Below are 13,175 nucleotides of genomic sequence, written 5' to 3'. Positions count from 1 at the left end.
TTTACGCTAGGGTTATAAATGAATGTTAATAAGTGTTTACTAAGGTGAAAATATTTTACAAGAATTCAGGCACATATTTTTTTATATTTATATTTAGAATTAAATCATTCCTTTTTTTATATTCAAATTATTATTTGAAAATTTAATTTTTATTTGATTTGTACTTTTATATTTTATACTCACACGAGTATAAATTGTTCTGGAAATAAGTATTTTTGATTTTATATACGCTAATACTCAAATTTTACTTTTATAGTCTTCTATGATTCACCTATATTTGTATTTTTTTTTTTCGCTAGGTTAAGTTGAAAAGCAGCCTAGGCTGATACTTCACCTTTTCATTGACTCTTAATTATTGTTCTAAATTTTTGTATTTCATTTTTTATATTATGTCGATGAATAACGACGATCATTATTGCTATTCTTTGTGTTGGATCTTTTCTAGGTTTACTATTTCTAGGAACGTGTATTGTTTTGTTTAATATATTGAATGTTAGGTCTTGTTGTGTTTTGATTTACATTTGTTCCTTCATAACTCATTTATGACTGGTTGAATTTATGGATCTTTAAGTTTTCCCAAGCATATAGTTATTGTGATTCTTATATGATCAGAAATGATTATTTAATAACAAAATTAGTTAGCTACCTGTCTATATTATTAAAGGCGAACTGTTGGAAGGCAGGTTGCACTATATCGTTTACAGGTCTTTCAACAGGGGCTTTAGAACTTCAACAATTGATGACGGCCATTTTGTTGAAGCTTCATCTGTCAAATCAGTTGACATTTATTCAGTCTGCTTTGCCAAATCACCATGGACGTGTATAGAATTCAACAACACGCGCAAATAATGAAAGTGTGTTATCAAAATGGGTGTTCTGTTCGAGCAACGTACCGCGCGCTCCGGCCATTTTACAGTCGTCATAATTGTCCTACCGAGAGGACCATTCGCAATGTGGTTGATAAACATGGGTCCACTGGTCCAGTAAACGATCGACCAACACCCTTACGCTGACGAAACACAAGATTTACCAAAAATATCGCCGCTGTCTGTGAGAGTGAGCAGGAGAATCCGAGGCAGTTGATTTCGCGTCGCTCACAAGAACTTGGTCTTTCGCAGACCACAACTTCGCATATTTTGCGTCGTGATTTGTTACTGCATCCGTAGAAAATTCATATGATCCAGAAACAAAAGTTTCCATACAGTAGAAGGAGACACCTCACAAACATTCGCGACGGAATAAGTAGACTGTTCAGGATTTACTGCCATCTCACCAATTATTTGCACTTGCTCTTCTTCCGGAATGGACGAATGACCTGAGGGCTTTTTGTTATGTACACTACCGGTAGTTGTGAATTTGGATACAAGTTTCCTTGAATATTTTCTACAGAGAGGACAAATCGGAAAACGTTCATTGAAAATCCTTTTGGTCTCGTGAAAGTTACGCGTCGCACCGTAAATCAAAATTGCTTAATTTTTTTTTCCAATGGACGAGAATTTACTGTTTTAGAGATTGTTGACGTGGTACCTTTCTACTAGTAAAACCGAAAACTAAATGAGAATATTCTAAGTGAACAATGACGTTCATTGTCGTACTGACATTTTTTGTCGTTTTTATAAACAAAAAATAACTTAACAAACCTTTACGGGTTGTTGGAATTGCCATATGCCAGACAAAAAGGAATATTACTAGGAACATCGATATTAATGTGTTTGTCTTCAGGAAATTATTAAATATTTCGCCATTTTGTAGTAGGTGAAGATATTGATTTCATTTTCTAAGTTTCTGAAGAATTCGTCAGGAGCTTCAAAATGATTTATCACAAGTCCCCCTTTTTCATTTAATTTTTATTCCCATTTCGAAAGTTTCGTCTATAAGTTCCACTTCAAAATATAGTATTCATGGATTAATTTCATTATCGCAAATTTCCTTTTTTTTGAGTTGACTCGTTCAAAAAATAAATGGTGGGGGGACATTGAAAAAATGCACTGTAAAGTTGGCAATGGCATAATTCTGAGATTTTCAAAATATTCTCGACAGTAATTCCTGTATCCAATATTAACAAACACTCTCAATGCCACCTTTTGCATCCTAAATATTTGAATGGAATGACATGAATTTCCCCAAAGTTGTACACCAAAACCAATATGGGAGTACAAGTTTTCAACTCACTTCGAACTGACTGAATATCAAATCAAGTCGACACATATTATTCACATGACAACATTTTTCAAACCAGGAATTCATGCCCAACTGACACATGGCCCCAAGCCATGATTGACCGAAAAGTTAACGGTCACAAACAGGAAATTGTTTAGGAAAATATGCAGAGAACATTCATTACCTGGCATGTCGTCCCTGATGGAGTATCTGGAGCGGGGGCTGCTGATATTGATGGGCAGCATATTTTTCAGCCAAGTTATTTTCGGCGACGGGGTCCCGATGGCTTCGCATTTCAGGACGGCGTTGTGGCCGATTTCGACGACTTTATTAGTTATCGGCGACTGAGTGATTTGCGGAAATCCGGGGGAAGTTTATCGGCTGAAACAAACAAAGTATTTTCGTTTAGGTATGATGGAGCAGAATTCCGTGATGGAAAATAAGTTTTATTGTGTTGTTCTATAAGTGCACTGAAAAATTCAATATTTATTCATTTAGTTATTTATTTATTTGTAATACAATACTCTATAGAATATATATAGGATATAATAATAACAATAATAACACAACACAACAAAGTTTTTGTTTCGGGGTTGAAATTAGATGATTTTAATGTATTTCCACGTGTTAAAACCGAAAGTAACCATAAAAATTATATATTAGCTCTTGTTTTCAAGATATAGTATCATTATATTATAAGAGATCTTCGCTTGTCTAAGGAAAAGGCTGAGCTGTTAGGGTCAAGACTACAACAGTGGAATCTTCTAAAACATGATGTGAAAATATCTCAGTACAGACAGCGTCAAAAAGATTTGCTTTCTTTTTTTTTGAGAAAAAAGAAAACCTCGTAGTTTGTTCTGATGTTAATGGTTTGATGGACTGCTTGAATTTGGATCACACTCCATCTGAATGGAGACTGTTTATAGACTCTTCAAAACTAAGCTTAAAAGCTGTACTTCTGCATAATGGAAATCAGCTACCCTCTATTCCTATAGGTCATGCAGTTCACATGAAGGAAACGTATATAAATATGAAAACACTTCTCCAATCAATCAAATATGAACAACACAAGTGGCACATCTGTGGTGATCTGAAAGTTATTGCTATACTCCTAGGAATGCAATTAGGGTTCACCAAGTACTGTTGTTTTTTGTGTCTGTGGGACAGTCGGGATAGAAAATCTCACTATAAAAAAATGAACTGGCCTACACGAGACCTAAACCCTAATGAGAAAAATGTAGTTTACGAGCCTCTTGTAGATCCTAAGGATGTTCTCCTTCCCCCATTACGTATTAAGTTGGGACTAATGAAAAACTTTGTGAAGGCCATGGACCAGAAAGGACAAGCTTTTAAGTACTTGAGAGCAAAGTTTCCCAGGTTGAGTGATGCTAAAGTCAAGGAAGGCATCTTTATTGGGCCTCAAATCTGTGAAATCGTAAATGATCCTGCTTTTGGCATGATTTTAACAAGAAATGTAAAAAGAGCCTGGGAAGCCTTTAAGGGGGTTGTACATGGGTTTTTAGGTAACAAAAGAGATGATAACTTCACAGCATTGGTTAAAGAGCTTCTTCAAGCTTACCACCAACTTGGATGCAACATGTCCTTAAAAATTCATTTTCTTCACTCTCATCTTAATTTCTTCCCACAAAACTGTGGAGCTGTGAGTGACGAACATGGAGAAAGATTCCATCAAGACATTGCCTTAATGGAACAGAGATATCAGGGCCGTTGGAATGAAGCAATGCTTGCAGACTACTGCTGGTCTGTGTGTAGGGATGCTCCAGAAGTGTTTTATAAAAAACAAGCTAAACGACAGCGATCTTACAATGAATCGGACGGACTTAATTGAAATTTGGTGGTACAAACTTCTTTTATTTATCAAAACACTAAGAATAATGTTTTTTTTTATTAATTTTGTACTTAAAATATTCTAAAAGAAACATAACAATATTGTTTTATGTACTTTCACTTTCCACGTATAGTATAACTACTCTTTAAGATTAAGTACTGTGTATCTCAAAAACCAGAGCTAATAAAAATTTTTCATTGTTATTTTCGTTTTTATCACCCCAAAATTAGTAGAAATTGACTAATTTAGTGTAGGAAACATTCAAAAAATATTTTTTTGTTGTGTTGTGTAATGATAATAATATTTATTTGACTACGTTACATAATACAATATGTTTGTAGCAAGTCATGTTTGGCTTTACATTTGAAATTACAAGTTAAAATTTACACAACAATCACATATGTAAAACCTTTGAGAATCAAAAAGAAGTAGTGACTTTTATGTTACTACAAAAATGTGTTCTGAAGTCACCGACAGAATAGAAGCAATGCCTCAACAAATAATTTTTCAGTTTTCTCTTGTATGTGTTCAGACTGAGTTCTTTGAAATCTTGGGGCAAAATATTGTACAGAGAGTAATCTATGGAATTTTTTCGCGAAAAGTGAAGACGAAATCGATTTAATCTAATGTGGTGAGCGTTTCGTGTGTTATGTTCGTGGCATTGTGTGACATTGTTTCGCCAAGGACGGTTTCTTCTTATGAATTTCAATCAAGACGTGATATAGAATTAAAATTGGCAATGGCATAATTCTGAATTTTTTGAAATATTGACATGAATTTCCCCAAAGTTGTTCCCCATTAACTGATATGTGAGTGAAACAGTGAAAAGTATGAGGTTTTTAATATATTTGCACTAGTGATGTACTTCAATTGGCGAAGAACAAATAGAGAACCCGAGAGTTTTCTCTTCAGTTGAGAAATATGTACAGACCAGTTGAGTCTATTATCTAATGTTATGCCCAGAAATTCAAATTTATCAGTTTCACAATTAGAGATAATTTGATTATTAGCAGAAATTCGGATGTATTCTGTTTTCTGACAATTTAGTTTCAGTTTTCGGCAACATATGTTTGCACAAGTCATTCACATAAATGACAAATAAGAGCGGGTCCAAAACAGACCCTTGCGGGACACTATGCTTAATAGTTTGAAAGTTTGATAAGGTATCGTTGAGCATTACTGCTTGTTGACGATTAGTAAGATATGTTCTTATTAAGTGAAGCGGAATGCCTCTAACTCCGTAATAGTTTAATTTTTCCAATGGAATTGCATCAATCACGCCAGACACGACGTCGTACACTGCATCTATTGTTGAGCGCGACTTTCTGAAACTATATCAGTGAAACAATATCAGTGAAATGAGATGGAGACTGAATAATATACAATGGTTCCCAACTCTTTCCTATCTCACAGTTAAGGAAGGATTCTCCTACTTTTTGGAATCTATTGAATGGTGTTTTGAAGTCTCCTGTCCAAAGAAAATTGTCAAAGCGAAAAAGTTAAATAATCGTTGGATAACCAATGATCTAGTCGAAGAGGGAAAATATTTGAGAGAAATGTTCCATGTCTTAACTAGTTTTCAAGTAATTGACTAGCTAAGCATGTCTAATTATAAAAATAGACTTAAAGAGTATAAAAAAAACATTAGGCATAGTAAATTAGACTACTTTTCCGCAAAAATTAGTAATGCTACCAATAAAACTAGGGAAACGTGGAATATAATGAACAATCAGCTTGGCAAACGTGGGTTTTCCTGTGCTGATAGTAACATCAACCTGAAACTTGAATCCAAAACCATTGGAAAGCCTTTAGAAGTGGCTGAAGCATTTGCTGAGCATTTTTCAAAAGCCACCGAATCTCTCATAAATAATCACTTAGGACTAAACTTATCACTGCCTTGCACTACAAGTACTAAGCTTAATATTCTCTATCCATACGAAGACAGTCCGATAACTAAACGTGAGATACATGATACCCTAAAATTAATGAAAAATAAAAAGTCATCAGGCGTTGATGATCTATCTATGACTGCTATTAAGAGCATAATAGATGCTATAATCGACCCACTCAATTATCTTTTCAATCAATCATTCATCCAAGGATATTTTCCTGATGAATTCAAAAAAGCTCTAATTTTACCGTTGTTTAAAAAAGGTAGTAGAGACGAAATAGATAACTACAGACAAATTTCTCTGCTTTGTGAACTTTCCAAAATATATGAGAAATTAGTGGCTAGCAGAATTATCAGCTATCTGGAAAGTAATACCCTGCTATCAAACTGCCAACACGGTTTTGGGAAAAATCATTCTATTGAAACAGCTAGCTATTGTTTTCTCAGTCATATTTATGAAAAACTTGATAAAAATGATTTTATTATCAGTGTGTTTTTTGGCCTGTCAAAAGCATTTGACACGGTATCAACTAATTTTGTGTTACCAAATTAAGTGTGCTTGGTTTGCCTAATAACATAGTACTATGGTTTAAGTCTTACTTGAGTGGTCGTTGCATAATTGTAAAGCAAATAAATTCAATGTCTAATGAACGCGAGGTTAGATTGGGGGTTCCCCAAGGCTCTGTTCTTGGTCCCCTATTGTTTTTAATTGTTGTCAATGATCTGTTGGAATATATGAGTGATTGCTATTTAACTATGTTCGCTGACGACACCACCATTACAGTCGCTGGACCTACTACAGATGATTTGCTAACAAGAGTTAGACTGATTATAGACCAGTTTACAAGCTGGTGTGATCGTAATCGTCTAGTTCTGAATACCTCAAAGTTGGTATCGATGAGATTTTATAATAGAATTAAGGGTACCATAAGTGAATTAGCTCAGTGCGATAATATCAATATCAATGCAGCAAACGAAGTTGAAGGAACAATTTTGGATGAAACATTAAGTTGGGATTAACACATCGATAGTGTCTGTAAAAAACTAAATAAAGCATATTTTGCGATCAAGCAAATGAAAAACTGTGTTGACCAACAAGGTCTATTGGCAATTTATTTCGCTATGGCTTATTCCCATATTTCACTCAATATAATGTCTTGGGGTTCTGGCAGAGATTTTAATAGGATATTTGTAGCACAAAAACGTATTGTATGATTGATTTTCAATATGGAATATAGAGATAGCTGTAAATCGATATTTGTCAGAATGCAACTATTATCGGCACCATCAATTTATCTGTTCAAATGTGTTAATTTTGCGAGAAAAAATCTGTCCACTTTTGCAACCAATGCATCATCCCACAATCATAACACGCGGCATGGTAGCTTATTGAGAATACCAGCCCACACCACATCTAAATTTAAAAACTCTCCCCAGTATAGTGCTATTACGTTTTATAATAAACTACCCAACTTTTTAAAAAACTCCAAATCAGACAATATTTTTTATAAAAGAACTAAGAAATTTTTTATTGAAAAATGTTTTTATAATGTACAAGAGTATCTGGATGGCAACTTCAGCTGAGTTTTATTTTGTTTAGTATACCAACAAACTCTCATTGAGATTTTAAACTTTATATCTTACTTACTTGCTATATTTTAAATGTATATGTTTAGTATAAATAGTACCTGTTGACATACCATATGTACATATTGTACCTCAGTGGCTAAATAAAATCATTATTATTGTGAATTGCTGAAAAATTTATCATTTTGAAAGTAGGCATAGAGCTGAATCTTAATTATAATTTCAACCACTTTACCGAATATTGAAATAATACTTATTGGTCTGTAGTTATCGATGGCTTTTTCATCACCGTTTTTTAAAAAGGGGCACTACTTTAGAAGACTTGAAGATATCTGGAAAGATACCAGTACAAAAAATTAAATTGATCAGTACAGTTAGAGGTTGGATTATTATAGACGAGATTTCCTTTAGTATTCGACTATTGAGTTCATGGGTATCTGAACATTTGGTGTCCTCCAGTGAATTAATCGCTTCCAAAACTTCTATATCATGCACGGGTCGGAAGAAAAATGAATTACACGGAGCAGGAAATTTTTTAAAACTTAAAAGCGCCTCGTTTGCAACATACGAGAGAGAATCAATGATATTATCAGCAATGTTACTGAAAAAGTTGTTCATCTCATCAGATGATGATAGTTCGATTGTTGGTTTTAACTCGAATTTATTTCTCTCGAAATTTATTATTTTCCAGCAAGCTTCAGATTTATTATTGGACGAAGAGAAGTATTCATCATACGCCATTTTTTTAGCGGATATCAGTTTATTACCATATTCTTTTTTGACCTGTTTGTACGCTGTGAAACCATTTGGGGTCTTTGTTATGTCTGCTATTTGTTTGAAGCTGTGCATATTATTTCTTAACAATCTCAGATCATCTGAAAACCTTTGAACCAGTGATTTGTTCACTTTTCGTTTACATTTTTTCAGAAGAAAATGTTTTAATGTGAGAGTGTTATATTTGCCAATTAATATCACATAAGTCATTTTTAAGCCTAGTTATACCGTTAGCTGATATATGTCTTTTGTATTCATGATAATTTTCATGTGGTTTATTCATAAGATTGATTTTGGCTAACTGGCCTCTATGGTCAGATAAACAGGGTTCATTGACTACTCTATAGGATATAGCAGGAAATAACAGAGTATAATAAATACATCACAAACACGTGACTGTAAAGTCTACAAACACTAAAAACAACACAAACAAGTGACTATAAAGACTACACATTTTATATTTATAATAGGTAACAAAACAATTATTTTAGGAAGTGGGATTTTATATCTGACAATTTGCAACTAAACAAATCTAAATTATCGCTAAAAGAGTTTGTCGCTTTACACATGGTATGGATCGGATAATTCTCCAGAACATTTGTGTGAGATGTTTTTTATATAGAAAGTACTCAGGTGTCTGGAACAGATTCTAGCAATGCAAATATTACACTTTTCCAGTAATGTTGAGCAGTCAACTATGCTTCAGCATACATCTCCAGAGGGGTTAGACTAGTAATTAATTCCATTTTCGCGGTTGGTGTTGTCAGAATAGAATAGAAATGTATTTATACTGAACAACAAACAGAATGGTTTCCACTTACATGATGTACAGTTTTTTAAAAGTTCCTTACATATAGTATTCATTGAGTATCATTGATACAGTTAAAATCGATATAAAACAGTAAATAATAAAATGGCTCGAGTCTGGTTGAGATATGTTGATATGGAACCATGGGAATATACTGAACTAGACGCCTTCCTGAAACACATCAACAGCGTGAGACTTTCCATCAATTTCACAATGGAGAAGGAAATCCACAACGAATTGCCATTCTTAGACGTTTTGATGAAGAGGACCGACACTAAATGGGAAACATCTGTATACCGAAAACCCACTCATACGGGACAGTATCTGAACCACGAATCCAACCACCATTAATCGACTGAAAGAGAAATCATCAAGACTCTATTAGACTGTGCTTTTGGGCTCTGTAATACGAAGGAAGGTCTCGAGAAGGAACTAGACATCATCAAAAATGATCTTCAACGGCATGGCTACTCCAAAGCGATGGTAGAAAAGACTTTGGCTAGAAGACAGCAGGAACCTCGCAAGGAAGAGAAGCCGTTACAACCAGTGCTTGCACTTCCCTATATCAGAGGATTATCGGAGAGGATAAGAAGAATTGGATCCAAGTACAACATCAGAACCTGCTTCAGATCCGGTAACACTATCCGTAGCAGCCTCACGAACACCAGGCCACCAAACGCGGACTGCGATTCCAAGAATTGCATTTATTGGATACCCTGTGAGTGCGGAAAATCCTATATTGGTGAAACTAAGAGGCCATTGAATGTCCGCATTGTCGAGCACAAGAAACACACACAGCGAGGGGAAACCAGCAAATCAGGAATTTCTATAAAATGTATTTATTTTTCAACATAATCTTCTTGCAGCTCTATGCCGTTTGCCCAGTGAAGTTAAATGAGTCCGATACCGTTCATTGAAGGTTGAAACCGTTGAAGAATTGTTTCGGAGTTTTTAGGGAACAAGAAAGTAGAAAATTACGAAACACTTGTAGAAGAACTACTTGAAAACTACTGCAGAATGAGATGTCGCATGTCTTCCAAAATCCATTTCTTGCACTCCCATTTGAAATTGTTCCACCAAGACATACTGACAATGGAACAACGTTACCAAGGCAGATGGGATACAGCAATGATGAGGATTATTGTTGGTTCCTTATGAGGGAAAACGACGAAACATATAAACGAAAGTCAACATTTGCAAAAAGGTTATGCACGAAAGAATACATTTGAATGTTTTTTCATGTGTATTGTAAATAAAGTCTGTTATACTCAAAATATATTGTATTTTTCTTGTTTTGATCTTATATTTCCTTATAATATGTGTTAAGGAAGAATTTCTTGTAGTACATCATTCCAATATGCAGTCAGATGTCGAGGATTTGTAAATATCAGTGGATGCTGACAATGGGGAAAGATTACACAACTTTAAAAAAAAATTGTGTTGCCCTGGATACTTTTGCAAATTTTTATGTTTTCGAGTGCCTAAATCACGAATATATTTATGAAAGTACTGAATGTGCTCTATTTTCTATGATTTTTACGTATCTTGTATTTTTAATAATAATCGGCTTGTTAGTAAAAAAAATTTATTTTCACAGTCATGATTAGGCTTCTGCGTAACTTCATTGTGCGTACAAACATCACGTGATCCCCACTTCTCGGGCTCCTTGCTCTGCAAAACAGCTGAGAACTCAGTTATTTGATAATATTGAAGTACTAACACGGAAATCTGGATAAGTTGTTATATGTTAATATTTTGTTTCAATTGTTGAGTGTCCGTTCTGATATATTTATCTTGTCTTTTTAAACATGAGTTTGTCACGAAGGAAGTGCAAATATAGTAGTGATTTATTCTGTTATATTCGTGGTATTTATATATCCAAAAAAACAAAAAAGAAATATCACAGACTTTGTTAAGGAAACGTATGCTGAATATTTCGGTTTTAAAATGGACAAATTAGATAAATCATGGGTTCCTAATAAAGTTTGTAAGTCTTGCGTTGAGTCTTTGCCGTTGTGGAAAAAAGGAGAACGTTCTGGATTAGACTTTGGTATTCCTATGATCTTGATGGAGCCTAATAATCATTTCGATGATTGTTACTTTTGCGTAGTAGATGCTAAAGGTTTTAATCGAAATCAAACGTGGATATATCCAGACATACAGTCTAAAAAATGTCCTGTTTTACACAGTGAAAATCTCCCTTGGCCCATTTACATTTCAAAAGTGATTCGTATGCCCTCAGAAACAATGATGTTGCCAAATTCACAGAAATTGAGTCAGTCTACCAGTGGAAGTTAATGGGAGGGTGAAACATCTACGCCAAAGTTGTTTTCTCAAAATGAACTCAGTGATTCAATACGTGATCTAAATTTATCAAAACAAGGATCAGAACTGTTAGCTTCAAGATTGAAAGAAAAAAATTTATTGGCACCGACAGTTACAATTACAGAGTACAGAACGCGAGAAAGTGAGCTATTACAATTTTTTACTGAAATTGAAGGATTGGTATACTGTAATAACATTGCGAAACTGCTTCTGGACATGGGTTGTAAAGAATACAAACCTACTGAGTGGCGTCTTTTTATTGATAGCTGTAAAAAGAGTTTAAAATGCGTCTTACTGCATAATGGAAATGAATTTGCATCAATTCCAGTTGCTCATTCTACAAAACTCAAAGAAGAATATGAAAATGTCAAATTAGTTTTAGAAAAAATCAATTACTCGGAGCATCAATGGTCGATCTGTGTGGATTTAAAAATGGTTAATTTTTTACTTGGTCAACAAAGTGGATACACGAAATACCCTTGCTTCATTTGTATGTGGGACAGTAGAGCAAAGCAACGTCATTGGAAACAAGATGTTTGGCCTGAAAGAAATTCTTCAACTGTCTAATGTAATAAGAGAGCCGTTGGTGAGCAGAGACAAAATCATACTTCCACCATTGCATATTAAGTTAGGAATGATAAAGCAATTCGTAAAAGCTTTGGACAAGGAAGGAGATTGTTTTAAATATATATGTAGAAAATTTCCAGAACTTAGCATGGAAAAGTTGAAAGGTGGAATGTTTGATAGTCCTCAAATACGGCAATTGATGAAAGACACTGATTTTATTGAAGTTATGACTGTTCCGGAAAGTAAAGCTTGGGAAAGTTTTGTGTTGGTAGTCGAAAATTTCCTAGGTAACCATAAAGCACCAAATTATGAAGAAATTGTACAAAATATAGGCTGATTCACGGTGGATGGCACATTAGACGTTTCTGGTGAACCAGACAACGGATCACTTTGAAAATTTAATGGAGGGCATATTCGGACATTCTCTAGCCAACTAAAAATGCGTGAAAATATGCTAAGACATTAATCTGGTTGTCTTCGAAAGTTACGGGTCGAGGCAAGTTTCTTGGTGCTTTTAAAGTTGATCCAAATGCATTGAAATTGTTCTGAATTCGTATAAATTTCTTGAGGTTCATTGGCGGTAGATTCGGATACATTTCATTGAACTTTCTACATGTTCTGCTGATAATTTTGTCACACTGTCCAAAAATAATAAACAAATTCATAAGAACTTCGTTTGAATAGTTTTGTTCCATCGTTTTGAAGGTATTTGCAACTTCTGAAGTGACGAAAATGTCGATATTATTAGGAGAATGTCACAACGCTACTGTCAAATAGTAATCATGGCCTGCTTACCAAATACCGAATGGAAATACCATTCTGAAGGGACATTTTCACAAATAAATGTTCATAAGTCCGAAACTTGACTAGTTAGGTATAGGTATGATATACATAGAAAGAAAGCAAATTTCAGCAGCTTTCCGAATTTTCAATAATATACAGGGTGTTCCATTTAAAATAATCAAATTTCAGCAACTTTTTCAAGCAAACGAAAAAACTGTATTTTTTTACCACCCTGTATTGAAGTAACGGAGATTAGGCTGACGTGTGGGAAGTGTCCAAGTATCACCTAACTTCAAACCAAATTTCGATATCATAGTACTTCTTAACTAAAAGATATCGGCATTTTTAGAAGTCATGATTTTCGAAGAAAAAAATTGAAATTAATTTTTATTTCGAAAACGGTAACAGATAGGTATAGGAGAATATCAAGA

At 34.3% G+C, this 13,175-nt stretch overlaps 1 protein-coding gene across 2 annotated transcripts in view; it reads right to left on the bottom strand.

Annotated features, from left to right (window-relative positions):
• Lar (tyrosine-protein phosphatase Lar) overlaps positions 1-13,175 on the bottom strand; it is a 351,016-nt gene that overhangs the window by 174,431 nt on the left and 163,410 nt on the right. For both annotated transcript variants that reach the window (XM_074177677.1, XM_074177678.1), the window contains exon 2: positions 2,345-2,541. In XM_074177677.1, the coding sequence (XP_074033778.1) occupies positions 2,345-2,405 (61 nt within the window). In that variant the 5' untranslated portion in view covers positions 2,406-2,541. The remainder of the gene's footprint in view (positions 1-2,344; positions 2,542-13,175) is intronic.

Source organism: Leptinotarsa decemlineata, unplaced genomic scaffold (assembly GCF_025532065.1).
Source record: "Leptinotarsa decemlineata unplaced genomic scaffold, Ldec_3_MD MMD2_tig00003192_RagTag_RagTag, whole genome shotgun sequence".
NCBI lineage: Eukaryota > Metazoa > Arthropoda > Insecta > Coleoptera > Chrysomelidae > Leptinotarsa > Leptinotarsa decemlineata.
This window is presented reverse-complemented; position numbering and strand designations above follow the sequence as displayed.